Here is a 22,515-nt window from a genome sequence, read left to right as displayed (position 1 = left end):
GGGATTTGGGGGTGAATCCTCAGTGTCTGCAGGGATTTGGGGTGAATCATCTGCAGGGGATTTGGGGTGAATCCTCAGTGTCTGCAGGGCATTTTGGGGGTGAATCCCCAGGATTTTCTGGCTCTGAGCAGTTCTGATCAGCCCTGAGCGTGGTGTCTGTGTTCGCAGGTGGTCTGAGCGCAATCACCGCGAGAAGATCGGGGTCCATGTCCTCTTTGAGCAGGTATTAAACATGGAACCTTACTGCTGCAGGGACTCTCTGCCCTCCCTTGCCACAGAGACCTTTGTCTATGACCTCTCAGCTGTGGTGATGCATCACGGGAAGGGGTTTGGCTCAGGACACTACACAGCCTATTGCTACAACACGGAGGGAGGTGCGTGTGCTGGGGCCGGGCAAATCCCAAAATCCCAAAACCCCGTCCCAAATCCTCTCCCCTCCCTCAGCATTCCTTGGCTTTTCCCTCCCCCATGATTCCAGCTCATTGGGATCCACTCCTTTCCCTTTAGTGGTTTGTTTCCTCCCCCTTTATTCCTATTTTTTATAATTTATTTTGGGGGTTTTATAATTTATTTTGGGGGTTTTGTAATTTATTTTGGGGGTTGTATAATTTATTTTGGATTTTTTTTTTTGTTTTGTTTGGGGTTTTTGTGTTTGTTTGTTTGTTTTCCTGGGAACGGTGTGAATCCTTCATTCTGCCAGGAGCTGCTGCAGCTGCCTTTGCTCAGGATTGAATCCTCAGGATTGAGGAGATGAACAGAAAGTGTTTTGAGGGTGGAAAAAAACAGGAACTATTCATGACCAACATCCGCAGGGGGCTGGGAGAGCCCAGCAGCTGGATCAGGACAGGCTCTGCCTTCCTGGCTGCACAAATTGCCTGATCCCACAGGGGATTTTTTTTAGGCTGCCTAATTGAGCTTTTTGGGCTGATGAAATTAAGATTTGACATTTCTAAAGCACCAAAAAAGAAAAAAAAATCATATTTAAAAAAATGATCAATAAAACCATTTTCCAGGTTGGAGGAAAAGACAGAATTGCCTTTTCTCCTGTGGATGTTTCCTGTGAGCAGTTCCAAAATCCAAAGGGATTCTGCCTCAGCTTAGAGAGGTTTTTTTTTTCCCTTTTTTTCCCAGGATTTTGGGTGCACTGCAATGACTCCAAACTGAATGTATGTAGCGTGGAGGAGGTGTGCAAGACCCAGGCCTACATCCTCTTCTACACTCAGAGAACGCTGCAGGACAAAGCAGGAATCCCAGAAAAACAACTCCAAACTCAGGTTTTTGCCACCCAAAACCAGTGACAATGACACGAGACTGACGTTGCCAGGAGGGGAAAACACTCCCAGCTTCTTTTTGGGGAACTTTTGGTGTTCATCTTCCCTTTCTTTGTGGGGAAAACTGCAGGGATGGGATTGGAACAGGGATGGGATGAGAGCTGGAATGGGATGAGGGCAGGGATGGGATCAGAGCAGGGATGGGATGGAGCAGGAATGGGATCAGAGCAGGGATCAGAAGAATGGGATCAGGGCAGGGGATGGGATGGAGCAGGAATGGGATCAGGGCAAGGAATGGGATCAGGGCAGGGATGGGATCAGGGCAGGGAATGGGATCAGGGCAAGGAATGGGATCAACAGGGGTGGGATGAAGGCAGGGAATGAGATCAGGGCAGAGATGGGATCAGGGCAAGGAATGAGATCAGGACAGGAATGGGATCAACAGGGATGGGATGAAGGCAGGGATGGGATCATAGCAGGGAATAGGATCATAGCAGGGAATGGAATCAGGGCTGGAATGGGGTAGGGCAGGGCTGGGATCAAGGCAGGGGATGGGATCAGGGCAGGGACGGGATCAGGGCAGGGACGGGATCAGAGCAGGGATGGGATCACCAGGAATGGGATCACAGCAGGAACAGGATCAGGGCAGGAATGGAATCAGCAGGGATGGGATGAGAGCAGGAATGGGATCAGGGCAGGGATCAGAACAAGAATGGGATCAGGGCAGGGAATGGGATCATAGCAGGGAATAGCATCACAGCAGGGAATGGGATCAGGGCAGGGATGAGATCAGAACAGGGAATAGGATCAGGGCAGGGATGGGATCAGGGCAGGGATGGGATCAGGGCAGGGATGAGATCAGAACAGGGAATAGGATCAGGGCAGGGATGGGATCAGAGCAGGGATGGGATCACCAGGAATGGGATCAGGACAAGATGTTTGGAAAACCTTCTGGAGCTGGGCAGTTCTGATTTGGGGCAGAATCTTGGGTTCTGAGTGTCTTTCTGGCACCAAAAAAAAAAAAAGAAATTACAAAGTTTGAAGCTGTTCATCCATCCCCTATCAAAGAGGAACGAGCACAAGCAGGAAATGGGAGAATCCAGCTGGATCAACACCCTTCAATCCCTAAAAATCCCCATCCAGCTCCAAAAGGAACAGGTACAGTACCTTGAGTGGCCTGAGGAGCTCCCAGAGCTGGAAAAAAGATGTTTAAATTCTTCCCAATTCCTCCCTCTGCTGCCCCTGACAGTGATTTCTGTGCCCTGGGTGAGGCTTTGCCAGCAGCTCTGCACTGGGGCTGTGCCACATTCCAGGGTTTGAGCTCAGCTGGCAGCTCAATTCCCTGAGAAATGGGATTTTCATGGAGTTCTGCTGTGGAAAAATGGGGTTTAACACACAAAAAATGGGTTTTAACACACAAAAAAATGAGTTTAAGCCCCCAAAAATGGGGTTTGACACACAAAAAATTGGTTTCAACCCCCAAAAATGGGGTTTGACACACAAAAAATGGGTTTTAACTCATAAAAAATGAGTTTAAGCCCCCAAAAATGGAATTTAACACACAAAAAATTGGTTTAAACCCCCAAAAATGGTTTTAAACACACATAAAATGGGTTTGAACACACAAAAATGGGGTTTGACCCCCAAAAATGGGTTTAAAACCCCCAAAATGGGTTTAAGCCCCCCCAAAATGGGTTTGAACACACAAAAATGGGGTTTGACCTCCAAAAATGGGTTTTAACTCAAAAGAAATGTGTTTTAACCCCCTGAAATGTGTTTTAACAAATATAAAGTGGGTTTTAACACACAAAAAAGGGTTTTAACCTCCAAAAACAGGGGTTGTCCCCCCAAAATGGGGTTTAACACATAAAATGGGTTTTAACCCTCCAGAAATGGAGTTTATCCCTCAAAAAATGGATTTTAACACACAAAAAACGGGTTTTAACTGCCAAAAAAAGTGTTTAAACACACAAAAAAGTGATTTTTAACACACAAACAAGTGTTCCGACCCCCAAAAATGTGTTTTAACACCCAAAAAAAAAAAAGAAAAAACCCCCCAGGAATGTTCTGAGTGGCACATCTGGCAGCCAAACCAAATCTGTGTTCCAGTGGCATCACCTGGGATTGGGAAGAATTTCCAAAACCTTTGGCAGCAGAAGTTGGAATTGGGGAGGCAAATTCCCCCCTTTTTTATATTTTTTTTTTTTGTATTTTTTTTTTTACAAATGTGGCTGCATTTCCTCAGGGGAACACGGGGAGTTTTGGGGGTGAAAAATCCGTGAAAAAATGTTATTTCTTGGGGTTGGTGCCACCATTGGAGGTTCCTTATTCCTGCAGGGGGAGGAATGTGAAATCCCAAATCCCTCTGGAAAAGCTGGAAAAGCTCCAAGAACACAAAGTCTGTATCTGAAATCAGCCGGATTTTGGAATTTTTTTGGGAAAACAGAGCCTTAGTTGGACTTTTTACAGTCATTTCTCAGCCTAAAGTTGCACCTCAGGTTTGGGGTTTTTGTAATTTTGGGGTTTTGGCTGTTCATATTTCACCTTTTAATCTGAATTATTATTATTACACCTGCTGTTTGTTCGTCTGGGTTGGTTTTTTTAAAAAAAAATAATGTAAAAATATGAGGATTAAAAAAAAAAAAAAATCAGTTTTCAGGCAGGGAAGTTCTCCCAAGTGTTTCTCCTCCTCCCTTTTTGCTCCTTTTGTCCACAAGCTGCCAATTTTTGTTGTTGTGGGAGGAAAAAAACTCTCAAATCTCTTTTTTTTTTTTTTTTTTCCCCTGGGAATTTTAATCTGTCCTTGGGCAAAAAACGAGCACAGAAGGCAAAAAAAGTCAGAGAAAAATTCCCGTTTCTCATATTCTGCCCAAGATGCTGCATTCTGAGCCTAAAAAAAATGTCCTTTTAAACATTTAAATATCATTTTTGGGGTAATTTCTGGGGTTTTTTGGGAGTTTTTGGGGAGGGAATTTTTGGGGCTGCCAATAAATTAAATTAATCCCAATAAAACGGGGTAAAATGAGATCCAGGGAGAGGAAAACGAGGTTGGTGGATTCCACAAACTCCATTTTTTTCTGGAGTTTTTTCAGCAGTTTTAAATCAGATTCTTCTGGTTTTTCTCCGTGTTTTTAAATCAGAGTTTTCTGGATTTTTCAGCTGTTTAAAATCAGATTTTTCTGGATTTTCCCAATGGTTTTAAATGAGTTTTCTGAATTTTTCAGCAGTTTAAAGAACAGGTTTTTCTAGATTTTTTTTTTCCCCCCAGCAATTTTAAATCTGATTTTTCTGGATTGTTTCCCAGCAGTTTTGAATCAGATTTTTATGGATTTTTTTTTTTCCCCAGCAGCTTTAAACCAGATTTTTCTGGAATTTTTTCAGTGGTTCTAAATCAGATTCTTCTGGATTTTTCCAGTGATTTTAAATCAGAGTTTTATGAATTTTTCCAGTGGTTTTAAATCAGATTTTTCTGGATTTTTTCAGCTGTTTAAAGAACAGGTTTTTCTAGATTTGATTTTTTCCCCCAGCAGCTTTAAACCAGATTTTTCTGGAATTTTATTCAGTGGTTCTAAATTGGATTATTCAGGATTTTCCCAGTGGTTTTAAATCAGAGTTTTCTGGATTTTCCCAGTGGTTTTAAACCAGATTTTTCTGGCTTTTTCAGTAGTTTAAAATCAGATTCTTCTGGATTTTTCCAGTGGTTTTAAATCAGAGTTTTCTGGGTTTTTTAGCAGTTTAAAATCAGATTTTTCTGGATTTTCCAGCCATTTTAAGTCAGAACAGCCTCGAGTTTCTGCCCCAAGCTCATTCCTGATGTCACTGCCAGGCCTGGAGTGTCCTCAAGGGCAGCAAGTGACGAGAGAATCCAATTAATTAATTAATTAAGGGCTATAAATGAAGGACCTTGAGGAACCAGGGGAGGATTCTTTGAGTTCCTCCCCAGGGCTGATCCTTGTGGGTCCATTCCAGCTGGGGATATTCCAGAATTCCTGATTTTTCCTGATTATTTCTGGCTCTTCAGCAGCTTTTTCTCCAGCCAGGTTTGTCCCAACACCCCCAAACCCCCCCTGGATCCTGGGCAGGGATTATGGGACCAAAGCAAAGCTGAGATGAACTCCAGGGCCTCTGGAAGATCCCAATGAATCCCCTTTTCCTGCAGAAACCGTGGCTGAAAAATTGGGATTATCCCCAGGGCACACACACTGCAGGTGTTTCACAGCCTGGCCCAGCAGCAGCTTTGGGAGGAGAATTTTGGGGAGTTTTTAGGGGGAGTTTTATGGGGTTTTTATGGGGTTTTAATGGGGTTTTTGAGGGAGGGGGGCACGAGGGGCACTCGTGTCTCCAAAGCTGCTCCCAAACTCCAGCCCCAGGTGGGAAAATACCCAAAGAATGTGAATCCCCAAGGGCAGGAGCCCTGCACAGCACCCTGGAGCAGCTGGGGTGTAACCTGGGAGTAACAGACTCACAGCAGCCCCTGTGTAACCTGGGAGTAAATCACAGTGAGCCCTGTGTAACCTGGGAGTAACTCACAGCCTGGGAGTAACTCACAGTGAGCCCTGTGGAACCTGTGAATAAATCACAACTTGCAAGTAACTCACAGCAGCCCCTGTGCAACCTGGGAGTAAATCACAACCTGTGAGTAAATCACAGCAGCCACTGTGGAACCTCTGAATAGCTCACAGAGGCCTCTGTGCAACCCTGGAGTAAATCACAACCTGTGAGTTACTTATAGCAGGCCCTGTGGAACCTGTGAGTAAATCACAAGCTGTGAGTAACTCACAACAGCCCCTGTGCAAGCTGTAAGTAACTCACAGCAGCCACTGTACAACCTGTAAATCACAAGCTGTGAGTAACTTACAGCAGCCCTTGTACAACCTGGGAGTAACTCTCAGCAGCCCCTGTGGAACTTGTGAGTGAATCACAGCACCCCCTGTGCAAACTGGGAGTAACTCACAGCAGCCACTGTACAACCTGTAAATCACAGTAAATCACAACCTGTGAGTAACTTAGAGCATTCCCTGTGCAAGCTGTGAGTAACTCACAAGCTGAATAAAGTTGTAAATCACAACTTGTAACTCATAGCGACCCCTGTGCAACCTGGGAGTAAATCACAACCTGTTGAGTAGCAGCCCTTGTGCAACCTGTGAGTAACTCACAACAGCCCCTGCGGAACTTGGGAGTAACTCACAGCAACCACTGTGCAACCTGTGAATAATTCACAGGCTGAATGAAGTTGTAAATCACAAGCTGTGAGTAAGTCACAAGCTGTGAGCAGCTGCCCGTGTCCCCAGCCCAGGGCAGTCAGTGCTATGCAAGCCCCAAATCTTCTCCTCCCACAGCACCGTGGTTCCCTCACCATCCCACAGACTTTTCCTGGGAATCTCCGTGCCTGGAGTCTGATCCCAGCCTGGATTTCCCCTGGCTGCAGCTCCCATGGCTGGCCTCGTCCCTCTGGCTCTGGGCTGTGAAATAGAAATCATGTTTTTTATGATTTTCTTGTTTGTTCGTTTGTTTGTAAATCTTTACTCTTTTTACACCTTGTTTTTTTTTTTGTAAGCTGAAGTTTCTTATTAAAAAAAGAGAAAAAAACAGAGAAAAAAAAAAAGGAAGAAATCCCAGTGGGTCGTGTTGTTATTCCATAAACTTTAATAAACATCTGAGGGTGAAAATTCCGTGCACATCCTCGAGGAAACAATTCCTGAAGGAATAAATGGGAAACCAATTCTAATTCCCTCTCTCAGCATTAAAGCTTTTGTCCTTGTCACTGCTCCAGGCAGGACAGGGGGGATCAGAGCAGCTCCAGAGGGATCAGGGAAACTCCAGAAGGACCAGAGCGGCTCCAGGTGGGATCAGGGAAACTCCAGAAGGACCAGAGCGGCTCCAGGTGGGATCAGAGCAGCTCCAGGGGGATCAGAGCAACTCCAGAGGGGATTCAGAGCAGCCCCACAGCTCCAGTCCTGGTGGGAAGGTGAGCTCTGGTCCTGGCAGCTCCAACTTCTTCCTGGGACAGGGATTCAGCGCTGTCAGGGGAGGTGGTTCTGCTTTAAAATCTGTGTAAAGAGGGTTTCTGTGGGGTTAGGGGTGGGCTCAGCCCTGATTTGTGTCACCTCAGGTGGTGACAGCGCTGTCCTGGGGGCTCAGGGTGGGTTTGGGGAGTTTGTTCAGCCTCAAAGCCTCGGGGAGCAGGAACAGCACCCAGGGAAAGGCTGGATTTGGGAGATTTAGGATGGATATCAGGAAAGGTTCTTCCCCAGAGGGTGCTGGGCACCGCCCAGGCTCCCCAGGGAACGGGCACGGCCCCAGAGCTCCAGGGGGGTTTGGCCAGGGTGGGATTTTGGGGTTGGATTTGATCCCCGGGGGTCCCAGCCCGGAGTGTCCCCCCCTCACCGCGGTCACGGGCCGGGCTGCGGCGCCATCAGGTCGATGTCGGTCAGGTTCCGGGCCACCCACACCCCCGCGGCGAACAGCCCCAGGTTCACCAGCAGGTTCCTGCAAAGGGAGACCCCACAGGAGGTGAGGGGGGAAAACCTTCGGGAGATTCATCCGAGCCCGAGCTGTGCCCGATCCCCCACCCTGAGCGCTCAGTGCCACCCCCCGGTGACACCTCCAAACCTCCCCGGGCACTTCCCAGGCCTGAGTGCCCTTTCCAAGAGGAAATTCCTGCTGAAATTCCACCCTGAGCCTCCCCTGGCCCAGCCTGAGGCCGTTCCCTCTCCTCCTGTCCCTGTTCCCTGGGATAAGATCCCAAAATCCCCCCCGGCTGTCCCCTCCTGTCAGGGACTTGTGCAGAGCCACAAATTCCCCCTGAAATTCCTCCTTTTCTCCAGGCTGAGCCCCTTCCCAGCTCCCTCAGGACCCTCCAGACCCTTCCCCAGCTCCCTCAGGACCCTCCAGACCCTTCCCCAGCTCCCTCAGGACCCTCCAGACCCTTCCCCAACTCCCTCAGGACCCTCCAGACCCTTCCCCAGCTCCCCCAGGACTCTCCAGACCCTTCCCCAGGTCACTCCCATCCCTGGACACGCTCCAGCCCCAGAATGTCCTCCCCGGACTGAGGAGGCCGAAGGGGACACGGGGCCTGAGGGACAATCCCGGCCCTGCCGGACACGCTGCTCCTGATCCGGGCCGGGGACAGACACCGGGGCCCGATCCCGATCCCTGCCCTGATCCTGATCCCAACTCCGACCCCTATTCCCGTCCCGGCCTCAATCCCGACCCTCACCGTGACCCCGACCCCATCCGTGACCCCGTTCCCGTTCCCGTTCCCGTTCCCGACCTGCGGAAGTCGTTGCGGTCGGTGGCGAAGCGGAAGGCGCTCCGGAGCCAAGCGCGGATCCCCCGCGGCGGGGCCGCCACCGCCGCTCCCGCTCCTGCTCCTCCTCCTCCTGCTCCCCCTGCAGCTCCCGCCGCCGCCATTGCTGCCGCCGCCTGCCCGCGCTGCGCGATGACGTCACCCCGCCCCCTGACGTCGGCCCCGCCCCTGACGTCAGCCCCGCCTCGTGACGTCACCCGCGCCCCGTGACGTCACTAGAGTGTGTAAAAAACGAGGGTCACTTTTTGATAAATTTTAAGAAATATGTTTAATAAAAATTAAGACAATTAGGAGTTGGAAAACAAAGTACAGCCGGGCCGGGTGACTCGGCACTCAGCCAATTTCACACTTTGCTGTCTCAGAGATATTTTTAAAATATTTTTTCTATCTCATTAGTTTATGAATATTCATGTATTTCCATAAAATGGTTTTTGTATTTTAGGAATTGTTTTGCGTGGTTTGTTTTTGGGTTTGCTTTTTTAGAGCATGCGTGTTTTGTGGCTGTGTTTTTATTATCACTTTCAGTTTGGGCTTTGGTTTGTGCTTTTTTTAGGTGGGAGATGCTGATAGTTGGTGTATCAATAGCAGAGTATTTTTTATATGTTCATTGGATGTTATTTTGACTAAACAGACAGTTTAAGCAGACTTATATCAACTACTACCACTATGCCTAATATTCTTTACTAAAAGCAGAAATAAAAACTTATATCCTATATTCTTACCACAACATTATTAATCATAGAGCACACATTTTGCAAAAAGCCAATTTTATAATATACATTTGTAACAAGTGGGAGCGGGAGCAGAAATGGGATCAGGGTGTTGTTTGGTGTGTCACAGTGACATGGGAATGAGGGTCTTCAAGGCTCCTTTGTGGGATGAGGACTGTGGTTATAGTGAGGTTTATTACTATTATTATATAAAGCTTTTAACAATAAAATTAACTTATTCTTGCACGGAATTTCTGGAATTAGCAGAGCTCTCCTGTTATTCCTGTTATAAATGTGTATTATAAAATTGGCTTTTCCCAAGATGTGTGCTGTGTGATTAAAACCTTGTGGTAAGGATATAGGATATAAGTTTTTTATTTCTGCTATTAGTAAAAAAAAATTAGGCATAGTGGTAGTAGTTGATATAGTAATTGCTTAAACTGTGTGTTTGGTGGGGATAACAACCAGTGAACGTGTAAAGAAGACTCTGCTATTGATAAAATGTGCTTAAACTGTCTGTTTAATCAAAATAACATCCAATGAACACATAAAGAAGACTCTGCTATTGATACACCAACTATCAGCATCTTCCGTCTGAAGAAAGCACAGACCAAGGCCTGAGCTGGAGGTGATAATGAAGACACAGCCCAGAAACACAAATGCTCTAAAAAGGCAAACCCAAGGAGGGACCATGCAAAACAGTTCCTGGAATATGGAAACTGGTGTATGGAAAAATATAAATATTCATAAACTGATGCAATAAAAAGGGTATTTAATGAATGTCTCTGATATAGCAGAGGGTGGACTTAGGTGAATGCCAAGTCACCTGGCTGTACTTTGCTTTTTTATCTCCTAATTGTCTTAATTTTTTATTAAATCTATCCCTTAAAATTTAAAATTCACATAGAAAGTGAACCTCGTTTTTCACATTCCCATTTCCCTCCTCTCTGGGGACACACAGCTCACCAGGCCGGGCTTGGCTCAGACCTGGATCCGTGGGGACACCTCCACACTGCCCATCCAGCCTGGTCTGTCCCTGCTGCTGCATTCCCTGCCCAAACCCCGGGCAGATAATTGATTTATGGCAATTAGGGACACTAATTAAAGGACCAGCTGGACAGGCAGGCGTTACCTGATCCCATGGGCTTCCCCTGCCTGGAGTTTGGGAAGGGTTTTACTCCACTTGCCTTTGGGTTTTTCCCGTTGTGAGAACTGGAAATTATTTGGTGCTGACTAAATTGTAACTATTTAGAAAATTATTGGTATAAAACAATAAAGAAAATTAGTGTTATAAATTGCAGACGTTACATGGAAAAATAGGATATAAGATGTAGTTTTGAGATGAGTATTGTCCCAAGACAGAATCGACCTTGGGATGGACAAAGTTGGGACAGTTTAAAGTATAAGATACGAAGGTATCCTATCTATGATATCTTATCATAGATACGAAGGTATCTTATCTATGATTTTATCTATGAAATGCTAATTTTTTTGGACATAATGCTAACTTACATAACAAAACACTAAATATGCACATGCAACCTGTCAGATTATCCCGAGGACAATGATGAAGAGTGTGAGCCTCCATCAAAGACCACCAAAAGGAGACAGAAGACCCCCTATCAACATGTGAAACCTGCACCACGGAGTACAGTGATGTAGATTTTAGAATTGGAAATATGAGGGAATTTATGGGAAACATTGATGAATATGTATTAGTGTATAGTATATTAGTAATATTATACTATATTATATATAGTGTACATATAGAGTGTGTATATATATATAGTAATATATACTAATATTATATATTATTATATAAGTTTAGCATATTTTATCAATAGCAGCATCTTTTTTACACATTCACTGGTTGTTATCCCGACCAAACAGACAGTTTAAGCAATTACTATATCAACTACTACCACTATGCCTAATTTCCTTTACTAATAGCAGAAATAAAAAACTTATATCCTTACCACAAGGTTATTAATCATACAGCACACATCTTGTGAAAAGCCAACTTTATAATAAACATTTATAACACGGGTCCTTTTAGTAACCTTAACAATTACACATGTGTATTAATCCTGTATTGTGGCAGTGAATACCAGGTTTGAGCATTAAGGCAATAAAGCTCATCTAATTTACAATTTTCCTGCAGTTCCCCCAAATTCTCTTATCTCCTAGATAAATTTAGCCAGTCTTATCTCACTTCCTTCCTGTTTACTACTCTTTATTAAACATCTGCAGGAGAAGGGGAGGGAACCCCCCTCCCTCTCCTCCTTGGCATTGCATTTTTAACTAGTATTTCATTATTTTAAAATATTGATTACTGTTTCAATTTCATCAGCACGAATCACACCTATTTACCACACAAACCTCAATCATACTCAATTAACTCCTGCCAAATATATACCTGATTATACTTACTAAATTGTATCCATTTACATCAAATTGTTATTCATTTACATCAAATTGTTATTCAATTAAATTTGCTGCTAACTCAATAGACCTGAGTTGTGTGACATTATTTATAACAGAAGGGTTTTGCTCCACTTGGCTTTGGGGTTTCCAGTTCACCCCTTTCCTTTATTAATATTTGAGATCAGCAAGCTGAGCTGGATCCTCCTGTTATAAATGCATATTATAAAGTTGGTTTTTCCTTATAGATGTCTGCTATATGATTAATAACTTTGTGGTAAGGATATAAGTTTTTTATTTCTGCTATTAGTAAAGGAAATTAGGCATAGTGGTAGTAGTTGATATATTATTCTTAAACTGTCTGTTTGGTTGGGATAACAACCAGTGAACGTGTAAAGACTCTGCTATTGATAAAATATGATTAAACTGTCTGTTTAATCAAAATAACAACAAGTAAACATTTAAAGAAGACTCTGCTATTGATACACCAACTATCAGCATCTCCCATCTGAAGAAAAGGTGGACCAAGGCCCAGCTGGAGGTGATAACGAAGGTGATAATGAAGGTGATAACGAAGGCACAGCCAAGAAACACAAATGCTCTCAAAAGGCAAACCCATGCAAAACAGTGCCTGGAATATGGAAACCAATTTATGGCAAAATATGAATATTCAACAGATTGACACAATAGGAAGGGTATTTAAAGAATGTCTCTGATATAGCAGGGGGCGGACTTGGCTGTACTTTGCTTTTTTTTTTTTTTTTCTATCTCCTAATTGTCTTATTTTCTACTAAACTTATTTCTTAGAATTTTCACAGAAAGCGAACCTTGTTTTCCTTCCCTCCCACATCCCTGGAAGGTCACTGCGGCCTCACTCCGTGCGGAGATACAGGAATTGGCCCGGCCAGTTCAAACCAGTTCCTTATCAGAGCTTCCCACCCAACACCCCCAAAAGTGATAAACCCCGGGGGGCGGGCGGGGATCGAACCCGCGGCCCCCGGAGCTGCTCCCAGCGGGATAAAGGGGAGCAGAGCCTGGGGGCGCCGGGGAGGGGATGAGCGGGGTGGGGAAAGGGTTTGGGAGACCCTCCCCGAGGCTGCTGGGGGACCAAAGGCGGCTGCGGGGACAGGAGGTGACAAACGCCTTTGGGAGGTGACAGTGACCGGCAGTCCCCGCCCGGCCCCGCCGTGGCACCGAAGGTGAGTGTGATGGAATCCTGGCCTGGCCTGGCCTGGCCTGTCCTGTCCTGCCGGGGCTCCCCAAACCCTCCCGCCCTCCCCTCTGTCCCCTCCTCGGTTCCGCTCCTGCCATGGGAAAAGGGGGGTCCTGATCCCCCAAATATCCCGGGACAAGTCCGGGAGCGCCCCGGGGATGGAGCGGGAGGGCGGCGGGTGCTGGGGTGGGTGGTCTGGGGGGACAGGAACCCTTATTTTGGACAGATATTCCATGAATTGAGAGTGCAGGATCCCCTCTTCCATGGACATTCCATGCCCTGGAGGTGCAGGGCCCCCACTTTGGACAGATACTCCATTAATTGAGAGTGCAGGATCCCTTCTGCCATGGCTATTCCATAGCCTGGGGGTGCAGGATCCCCACTTTGGACAGATATTCCATTAATTGGGGTTCAGGATCCCCTCCTCCATGGCTATTCCATGAATTGGAGTGTAGGATCCCCTCTGCCATGGATAGTCCATAAATTGGGGGTTCAGGATCCTCTCCTCCATGGATATTTCATGTCTTTAGGATGCAGGGATCCCCACTTTGGACAGATATTCCATACCCTGGAGGTGCAGGATCCCCTCCTCCATGGATATGCCATGAATTGGGGTTCAGGATCCCCTCTGCCATGGCTATTCCATTAATTTGGGTTCAGGATCCCCTCCTCCATGGCTATCCCATGCCCTGGGGGTGCAGAGCCCCCTGTCAGGGTCCCCCCGGCTGCTGGCGGGGCGCAGTGTGCGGGTCCCCGCTCTGATCCCACCCCGGTGACAGGTCCAGGCTTCCCGGAGGATTTTGGCCGCCCCAGGGCACAGGGAAGCGGCGCGCCCCCGGCTGTGCGCGCTCCCGCGGCCTCGGGGGCGGAATCTGCGCCGGGAGCGGGATGGGAAGAGGAAGGGAAACTCCCGGGGGAGGGACAGGAGCGCTCCGGGAGGGCCCCGGGTGGGCGCCGGGACAGCTCTGGGTTAACTCCGGGACAGGTCTGGGTTAGCTCTGGGTTAGCTCCGGGTGGGCTCGGGGTGAGCTCCGGGTGGGCTCCGGGTGGGTTCGGCTCCCCCCGGGTATTGGTGTGGAATGAGACCCAGCTGCGGGAGGGGAGGACTGGGGTGCAGGGCTGGGGGATTGGGGTGCAGGGCTGGGGGATTGGGGTGCAGGGCTGGGGGACTGGGGTGCAGGGCTGGGGGATTGGGGTGCAGGGCTGGGGGATTGGGGTGCAGGGCTGGGAGATTGGGGTGCAGGGCTGGGGGACTGGGGTGCAGGGCTGGGGGACTGGGGTGCAGGGGTGCGGAACTGGAGTGTAGGAGTGCAGGGTTGGGGTGCAGAGGTGCAGGGCTGGGGTGCAGGGCCCTGGGGTTGGGATTCAGGATTGGGGTGCAGGGCTGCAGGGCTCTCCATCCCATCCATGACACCCCACAATTTAGGGACAAAAGGGGGGTTCAGGCTGGGGGAGGGGGGGGCTCATCCAAGCCCCTTATGCCGACATCATGGGATCCCCTGGGGACATCACTGGGGTGACCCGTGGGACAGGGACAGGCAGAGCCTCGGGCAGGCACAGGGGGGTGCCAAGGCACTGTCAGCCCTGTGTCACCCCCAGGGGACAGCGAGCGGGTCTTTGTGTCCCCAACTGCTGTGTCCTCGCTGGGGGCCACACCAGTGTCCCTGGGGGTGTCCCAGTGACTCTGGAGGTGTTGCAGTGGCTCTAGGGGTGGCCCTGGGGGTGTCCCAGTGGCCCTGGGGGTGTCCCAGTGGCCCTGGGGGTGTCCTGGTGGCTCTGGCAGTGTCCCAGTGGCTCTGGCAATGTCCCTGGAGGTGTTGCAGTGACTCTAGGAGTGTCCAAGTGGCCCTGGAGGTGTCCCAGTGGGTCTGTGGGTGTCCCTGGAGGTGTCCCGGTGACTCTGGAGGTGTCCCAGTGACACTAGAGGTGTCTCAGTGGCTCTGGGGGTGTCCCAGTGTCCCTGGCAGTGTCCCTGGCAGTGTCCCAGTGTCCCTGGCAGTGTCCCTGGAGGTGTCCCAGTGTCCCTGGCAGTGTCCCTGGAGGTGTCCCAGTGTCCCTGGCAGTGTCCCAGCACTCGGGCACAGGGCTGGCAGCAGGGTGGCACCTGTCCTGGCCGTGTCCCCAGGCCGGCAGTGACGTGCTGTGGCTCGAGCTGACCCAGCCTCTCTCTTGCAGCGGATCCGGGAGCCCCGGGCGGCCCCAGGGCGGCTCTGGGCCAGGATGTTCCCCCCCAGGAGGGGCTTCCCCAGGGAGGTACGTGGGGCTGGGGCTGTCCTGGGGCTGCCATGGTGGGGAGGGGGCGCAGGAGCCCCCTGGGGACACTGAGGGGTCCCGCTGCTCCATCCTGGGGGTGCTGAGAGGGCAGGAGGACATTGGAGGGGTTTGGGGAGGAATTGGGGATAATCTGGGCTTTGGAGGGGAGCTGAGGGGGTTCCTGCCATTCCCTCTCCTCCTGTCCCTGTTCCCTGGGATAAGATCCCAAATCCCCCCCGGCTGTCCCCTCCTGTCAGGGAGTTGTGCAGAGCCACAAATTCCCCCTGAGCTCCTTTTCTCCAGGCTGAGCCCCTTCCCAGCTCCCTCAGGACCCTCCAGACCCTTCCCAGCTCCCCCAGGACCCTCCAGACCCTTCCCCAGCTCCCCCAGGACCCTCCAGACCCTTCCCAGCTCCCCCAGGACCCTCCAGACCCTTCCCCAGCTCCCCCAGGACCCTCCAGACCCTTCCCCAGCTCCCTCAGGACCCTCCAGACCCTTCCCCAGCTCCCTCAGGACTCTCCAGACCCTTCCCCAGCTCCCTCAGGACTCTCCAGACCCTTCCCAGCTCCCTCAGGACCCTCCAGACCCTTCCCCAGCTCCCTCAGGACTCTCCAGACCCTTCCCAGCTCCCTCAGGACCCTCCAGACCCTTCCCCAGCTCCCTCAGGACCCTCCAGACCCTTCCCCAGCTCCCTCAGGACCCTCCAGACCCTTCCCCAGCTCCCTCAGGACTCTCCAGACCCTTCCCCAGCTCCCCCAGGACCCTCCAGACCCTTCCCCAGCTCCTTCAGGACTCTCCAGACCCTTCCCCAGGTCACTCCCATCCCTGGACACGCTCCAGCCCCAGAATGTCCTCCCTGGACTGAGGAGGCCGAAGGGGACACGGGGCCTGAGGGACAATCCCGGCCCTGCCGGACACGCTGCTCCTGATCCGGGCCGGGGACAGACACCGGGGCCCGATCCCGATCCCTGGCCTGATCCCGATCCCTGCCCTGATCCTGATCCTGATCCCAATTCTGACTCTTATTCCAGTCCCAGCCTCCATCTCGACCCCATCCATGACCTCGATCCCGATCCCTGCCCTGATGCCAATCCCCACTCCAACCCCTATTGTGGTCCTGTCCTGATCCTGACCCCATCTATGACCCTGTCCCCATCTGTGACCCTGAACCTGTCCCCATCCCGATCCCGACCCCATCCATGACCCCAAGGGGTGCAGGGCTGCGCTGGGGCTCTCAGGGCTCTGCTCTCTCTGCTCTCTCTGCTCTCCCCACAGCACGGCCCCTGGAGGGACGGGCCATGGCCGTGTCCCCCTCCCGAGGACACCTGGCACAGGCCCCCCTGGGACGAGCCCCCCTGGGAGCCCCAGGACAGGGGACACTGGCACAGGAGGCACTCGGTGGGTGACGGGGCTGGGTGGGGGAGATGTCCCAGGGGTGTCACAGGCACGGTGAGAGCATCAGGGAGACCCTCCCAGGGAATCCCCAGGGGCAGAAAGGAGCCTCTGGTTACCTGAACTCCTTCCCCAAAACCAGTCTCGATCCAGGTGTGGATACCCAAGAGTAGAAAGGAGACCCTGGCTCCCAAAACTCTTTCCCCAAAATGAGTTTGGATCCAGTCATGGACCCCCAAGTGCAGAAAGGAACCTCTGGCTCCCAAAACTCTTTCCCCAAAACCAGTCTGGATCCAGTCATGGACCCCCAGGTGCAGAAAGGAGCCCCTGGCTCCCAAACTCCTTCCCCAAAACAAGTGTGAATACAGTTGTGGGTCCACAGGCTCAGAAAGGAACCTTTGGCTCCCAAAACTCCTTCCCCAAAATGGATCTGGATCCAGTTGTGGATACCCAGGCTCAGAAAGGAATCCCTGGCTCCTGAAATGAGTCTGGATCCAGTCATGGACCCCCAGGCTCAGCAAGGAGCCCCCGGCTTTCTAAAATCCCAAAAGGAGTCTGGAAATACCTGGATCCAGATGTGGAGCTGACCAGCAATTTGTGTCCAAAGGATTCCACAGCTTCGCCCCCCAGTATTAAGAATGGCAAAACAAATATATTTACATGGGTTAAATGAATTATTTCTGTGGATGGTGATGATTGGGCTGAAGGATCTCAGCCAGTTGTCTGCAGTGCAGTGTGGATGGTGCTAACCAGGGCACTGTTCATTAAATCAATAGTTTTAAAAGTTAATGAGCAGTTGTGAAGTTTAGATGGATGCTGCTCACCCAGACCCACACAAATCTCTTTTCCTCACCCTCCAAGAGTGACTTAAAGGGCTCCAGACAGGAATCCACTCTCACTCCTGGGAGGGCAGGGAGAATTCCACTGTTCAACAGTGTGGTTGAGCTTTTACGGCACGAAATGAGAGATTTTGGGGGTTTTGTGGACCGTTGGTCCTTAAAAAAGCAGTTGCTGCCCTCTGGTTCCTCCCACGAAACATCTGCTCCTGTTTCCTGCCACTGCCTGTTGCTCTCGGGGTTTCACATCCTCGTGGGGTTTGTTTCTGGGATATTTGAGCCAGGCTGCTCTCAGTGTTCTGGCAGCCTGATCCCCCCCTCCCCTGGTGCTAATTTTCACAGTGAGGTGAAATCTGAGCTGTTTCCCCCTAATTACGTCCTGCTGCCAGGAGGACAAATCCAGGGCAGCCCAAAGCAGGAGCTCCCCCAGAGCAGGAGAGGCAGAAAGAGCCGAGTGGGGAGGGGGAAGAGCAGGAAAACAGAAAATCCCACTGGGCTGTGCCCTCACCTGGGGCTTTTCCCATTCCAGCCCAGACCCAGAGGCCCCAGACATTTCCCTGAGGATGTCCCGTGGAAGGAGGAGGAGGACTGGAGATGGGCCCCCCAAGATTGTCCCCCACGGCCCCCCTGGGATGACAGAGAAGATTTCCAAGGATCTGAAAATGGTTTTGAAGAGTGCTGGTACCTGGTGAGGAGCGCTGGGCTGGGCGTGGTGGCACCCATGGGACACAGTGGCTGAAATGGGGCAGGGGCCACTCACTGCCCTGGTGACAAGGACAGCGTGTGGGGACCCTCTGCAGTCCCAAATTCCCATTCCCTGCCTAAACCCACCCTATAATAATAATACAATAATTGTTAATATTACAATTATACAATATAACAACTATAATATTTAATTATTATATTAACAAATATTATTAATACTATTATATTAACGATATAGATTATTATTATATCTGTATATAACATGTATATAATACATAATATATGTATATAAAATAATAATATATATGTATATATGTGTATATATGTATGTATATAATATGTATATAAATTCTATTTATATAATAGATACTATATACATATATAAACGTATGTTATATATTATATATTATATGTTATGTTATGTATTCTATATTCTATACTATATATTATATATATTATATTACATTATATATATTATATATTATATATTATATATTAAAATTGTATATTATAGAATTATTAATATACTAATAATAATAATAATAATAATAATTTTTCCCTTCACCCCATTCCCTGCAGGATCCACCCCCTGACCCCTGGCCGGAATACCCCAAGGAGGAGCAGCCCCCAGCCTGGCCCCCCTCTGGCCCTCCCCGGTGGGTGCCGTGCTCGGGGTGGGGTGGCTTGTGTGACCCTGGGGTGACAATGGGTGACACCAGGACCGCTGCAGGCCATCCCTGCCCAGGCTGGGATTGCACAGAGGCCTCTCCCAGGCTAACCCCTCACCCTGGGCTGTGCTCCCGCAGGAATCCCGGATCTTTCCCGGGACACAGCCCACCCTGGAGCCACCGCCCGCCGGGGAGACGCCGGCCCCGCCGGAGCCACCAGCACCCCCGGCAGCTGACCCTGGTCCCCCAGGCCTGGTGTCCCCGCTCCCCACGAGGTCTGTGCTGAGCCCCTGCCGGCTCCTCAGGGCTCTCCAGCTCTGCCCAGGGCAGGGTGAGGAGCCTGGCCTGCTGTTCCCCACTCTGCAGGGCACGAGCCACACTCCAAAGCCTCTCCTGCCCATTCCAAGAGGAGCCAGCCAGCGGCCGGGAAGGAGCTGCAGCCCCCGGAGCATCCCCAGCCCCCGGAGCATCCCCAGCCCCCGGAGCATCCTCAGCCCCCTGCTCCCCTCCAAGAGGCTGAGGAGAGCCCAAAACAGCCACAGGTTGTGGCGTTTTACCTGTCCCCCCCTCTATAATCCCAGCACAGCAGGAGTTTGCTCACCCTGAGCCGTGCACGGTGTCCTGGTTTCCTGCAGGATGTGCCAGAGGGGAGTGGGGATGTCCTGGAGCCCCCCAGGCCAGCTGGGAGCCCTCTGGAGAGCCCAAATGATGATCCTGGTGCTGTGGAGCCACTGGTAGGAGATTCCCCTGTCCCAGGGCTGCTCCCACCTCTGGAGCTGCCTGGCCCAGGGGTCTCCTCGTTGGCTGCTGTGACAACTCTCTCCTCTCTCCTCCAGCCTGTCCCCTCTCCACCTCGCTGTCTCTTTGCCAAGGGTGGAATTTTTCCAGGCTCTCTCCGTGATTTCCTTTGGGTTTCCTTTCTCCCCACCCTGGCATGGACAGGTGTCCTCTCACGCCATTGCCTGTCCCCAGGTTGAGCTGGAAGCTGGGCAGACCCCCCTGGGCAGCCAGGAGCAGGATCCCTGTGCTTTGGGAACAGATCCAGCCCCTCCAGAGGAGACCTCCAGCTATCCTGAGATCCAGCAGCACCTTGAGGTATGGGACTGGCATGGGATCAGCTCCAGGCTCCCCAAATCCTCCCCACCAGCAGCACACAGCTTCCCCTGGGGATGTTTGTTATTCCCACCCTGAAGCAGAGCCTGCAGGGAGGCACAGGGGGACAAACCCTTTGTCTGTCCCCTGTAACAGGTAGGGCTGTGCAGTCCTGATGTCCCCAAGGCTGGCACCGCTCATGGGTCACATCCCCAGAGCTCAGCAGCCCCTCCAGCCCCTGCCAGGGGGGAACTCCTGGGATCCAGCCCCTCTGGAGAGGCAGGGGCTGAGCTCAGCCCTCATTCCTGGGAACAGCAACCATGTGGAGCTGGAGAAGCCGAGGCAGAAGCTGCTCAGGATGGGGTGAGTTTGGGATGAGGGGCAGCTCCTGGTGTGTCCCCACCCCGTGTTAGACCAGGGGTAGTGCTGTCCCCCTGTCCCAGCACAGCCACTCTCTGTCCCTCAGCCTCTGCAGAGCCTCGAGCCACCCAAAACCCCTCAGGACCCTCCAGGACCTGCAGCAGAACCCGAGGCCCAGCCCAGCCAGGCTTCTCCTGGTGCCTCCAGCACAGCAGAGACCTCCCCAGGAGCCCAGCCTGGGTCTGGTGAGACACACCCGGTACGGGGTCCCTGTGTCCCCCAGGTCCCCACACAAGGGGGGTGTCCTGGGCTTGGGGACACTGCCGTGCCCACAGGGGGGTCCCTGCTGCCTGCAGGATCCCGGGCTGGGGTTGAAGGGCAGCTTTGTTTGGAGGCACAGCCCGTGTCGGCCCCGCTGCCGGGGATAAAGGGCTGGGAAATGAGCCAGGGAAGTAACCCGAGGCTCAGGGGTGCTGGGGCGTGAACAGCCCTGGGGATGGAGCTCTGAGGAAGCCCAGGAGAGCCCTCCAGAGCAGCTTAATTACTGCCTAACGAGGGAAAAAGAGAAATTGGGGCAGAGGGGGAGCGGGGGCAGCTCTGGCACTCGAGGGGAGAGTGACAAACCAGCAGCTCCATGCACAGGGTGACCAGTCCTGGGCTAGTGACCATCACTGACAGCCCCAGTTTGGCTCAGTGCCTTTCTCCTCTGACCCTTCCTTGTCTTTTCCACCTCCCAGGCTGTGTCTGGCCAGCCCCAGCTCTGCCCCACGCTCCCCACACCGCGCCCAGCCGGGTTTGATTTCCGCTCTGCCGCTGTCCTGGCCAAGAAGGCAGAGATCGAGCTGGTGAGGCCTGGCAGCCCCTGGAGGGGCACCTGGGGGGCTGGGGGTGGCTGCAGGATGGGGGAATCTCACCTGAGGAGTTTTGGGGGTCTGGGAACAGCTGCAGGATGGAGAAACCTCACCTGAGGAGCTTTAGGGGTCTGGGAGTGGATGCAGGATGGGGGAATCTCACCTGAGGAGTTTTGGGGGTCTGGGAGCAGCTGCAGGATGAGGAAATCTCACCTGAGGAGCTTTGGGAGCGATGCTGGGCGCTGAGGAGTGTGAATTTGGCATTTTGGGGGCCCTGCAGGTGACGGTGCCGTGGTCAGCAAGGTGTTTTCAGGGGCTCCAGGTGATGGTTGGGCGTTTGTGGACTAGAAATGGGGGTGATTTTTGGGGTGCTGAGCCCTCAGGCCTCCCTTGCAGTCCTACCAGCAGTTCAGCCTGACGGTGGCCGTGGTGGCCACGATGCTGCTGCAGAAGGAGCCCTCGATGGAGGCGGCGCTGGGGCTGGCCCTGAGGGCAAACCTCCGGCAGCGCCGCATCCACCACCTGCAGGAGCTGCGGGATTTCATCGACAGCTACGACCTGGCCACTGCCCGCCTCTGATGGCTGTGACAGGGCTGTGACAGCCTTTGGGGTGCTCAGGAGGGTGCTGAGCCTGCGGGATGAGGTGGGAGATGGAGAAGGAGGGTGAGCAGGGTGTGTTTGGGTTTAGCCCTGTCCTAACCCCTGAGTGCAGCAAAAGTTTTCCTGGTTTTACTGGAAGGTGATGGGAGGTGGGAGCAGCAGTCTCTGCTCCATTCCTGATTGCTGGGGATGTGTCCTCAAACCCCAGCGAGTGTTTTTTGGGTTTAAATCTGAAATAAACCATGTTCTCTTTGCAGCCATCGTTCTGTTCCTGCTCTCCTGGGGCTGCAAGGGAAGGGCCCCACAGTGAACCCTGGCTGTGGCAGAGGGCAGAGGTCACCCTGGGGACCTCCCTGCCCTGGTGACATTGTCAGTGTCACCACGGGCCGGGAAGGAACAGGGCAGACCCTGCATTCAGATTTCAGCCAAACTTTATTGGATTCGTCACCAGCAGCAGCAGAGCTGCACCCCATGTCCCCTCCCTGTGGTGACACGGTGCCACCAGGGATGGGGAGAAGTGGCAGTGGGGCCCAGAGGAGCCCAGGGAAGGATCCCCAGCCTTGGGGTGATGCAGGCAGCTGCCCTTGTCTGCTCTCCCCGCATTGTGGGAGGTGCTGCTGGCCCTGCTCCCATCCTGCTTTACCTGTTCCTAATTTGGGGAGAGGCTGGCAGGAATGGCAGGCTCTGCTCTGCCAGCAGCCCCCGAGGGGGAAAGATCCCAGCAGCTTCTCCCCCCAGCCTTGGGCCGCATCCAGGATGCACCTGGAGCGTGTTGAGGACCCGGCAGGAGCTGGCAGGAGCTGGCAGTGGCACTCGGGGACTGTTAGGACACAC

At 51.7% G+C, this 22,515-nt stretch overlaps 3 protein-coding genes and 1 long non-coding RNA gene across 4 annotated transcripts in view; 2 read left to right on the top strand and 2 right to left on the bottom strand.

Moving 5' to 3' along the window:
* Positions 1–1,419, top strand: part of USP49 (ubiquitin specific peptidase 49) — a 28,695-nt gene extending 27,276 nt beyond the window's left edge. The window contains exons 8-9 of the mRNA XM_083878581.1: positions 169–374; positions 1,132–1,419. Coding sequence (XP_083734707.1) covers positions 169–374; positions 1,132–1,298 — 373 coding nt within the window. The 3' untranslated portion in view covers positions 1,299–1,419. The remainder of the gene's footprint in view (positions 1–168; positions 375–1,131) is intronic.
* A 2,612-nt stretch (positions 1,420–4,031) lies between these two features.
* On the bottom strand, positions 4,032–6,091 carry LOC310919096. The gene is made up of 2 exons (XR_014591781.1): positions 5,787–6,091; positions 4,032–5,754 (listed from the first exon to the last, which is right to left on the bottom strand). It is a non-coding gene; the product is annotated as an uncharacterized lncRNA (long non-coding RNA).
* Positions 6,092–6,899: 808 nt separating this feature from the next.
* TOMM6 (translocase of outer mitochondrial membrane 6) lies at positions 6,900–8,684 on the bottom strand (the record flags this gene model as incomplete). The annotated part of the gene is made up of 4 exons (XM_083878670.1): positions 6,900–7,129; positions 7,192–7,272; positions 7,659–7,760; positions 8,545–8,684. 2 exons carry the CDS (start codon positions 8,682–8,684, stop codon positions 7,664–7,666), a joined length of 237 nt encoding a protein of 78 aa, XP_083734796.1. The 3' UTR covers positions 6,900–7,129; positions 7,192–7,272; positions 7,659–7,663.
* A 4,186-nt stretch (positions 8,685–12,870) lies between these two features.
* On the top strand, positions 12,871–21,930 carry LOC310919204 (uncharacterized protein). Its single transcript, XM_083878441.1, has 13 exons — positions 12,871–12,910; positions 15,100–15,177; positions 16,453–16,575; positions 17,935–18,093; positions 18,690–18,766; positions 18,917–19,053; positions 19,145–19,320; positions 19,414–19,512; positions 19,751–19,873; positions 20,027–20,233; positions 20,337–20,489; positions 20,968–21,075; positions 21,478–21,930. Exons 2-13 carry the CDS (start codon positions 15,145–15,147, stop codon positions 21,658–21,660), a joined length of 1,578 nt encoding a protein of 525 aa, XP_083734567.1. The 5' UTR covers positions 12,871–12,910; positions 15,100–15,144; the 3' UTR covers positions 21,661–21,930.
* Positions 21,931–22,515: the final 585 nt, after the last annotated feature.

Source organism: Zosterops lateralis (assembly GCF_965231275.1).
Source record: "Zosterops lateralis genome assembly, chromosome: 26".
Lineage (NCBI taxonomy): Eukaryota > Metazoa > Chordata > Aves > Passeriformes > Zosteropidae > Zosterops > Zosterops lateralis.
This window is presented reverse-complemented; position numbering and strand designations above follow the sequence as displayed.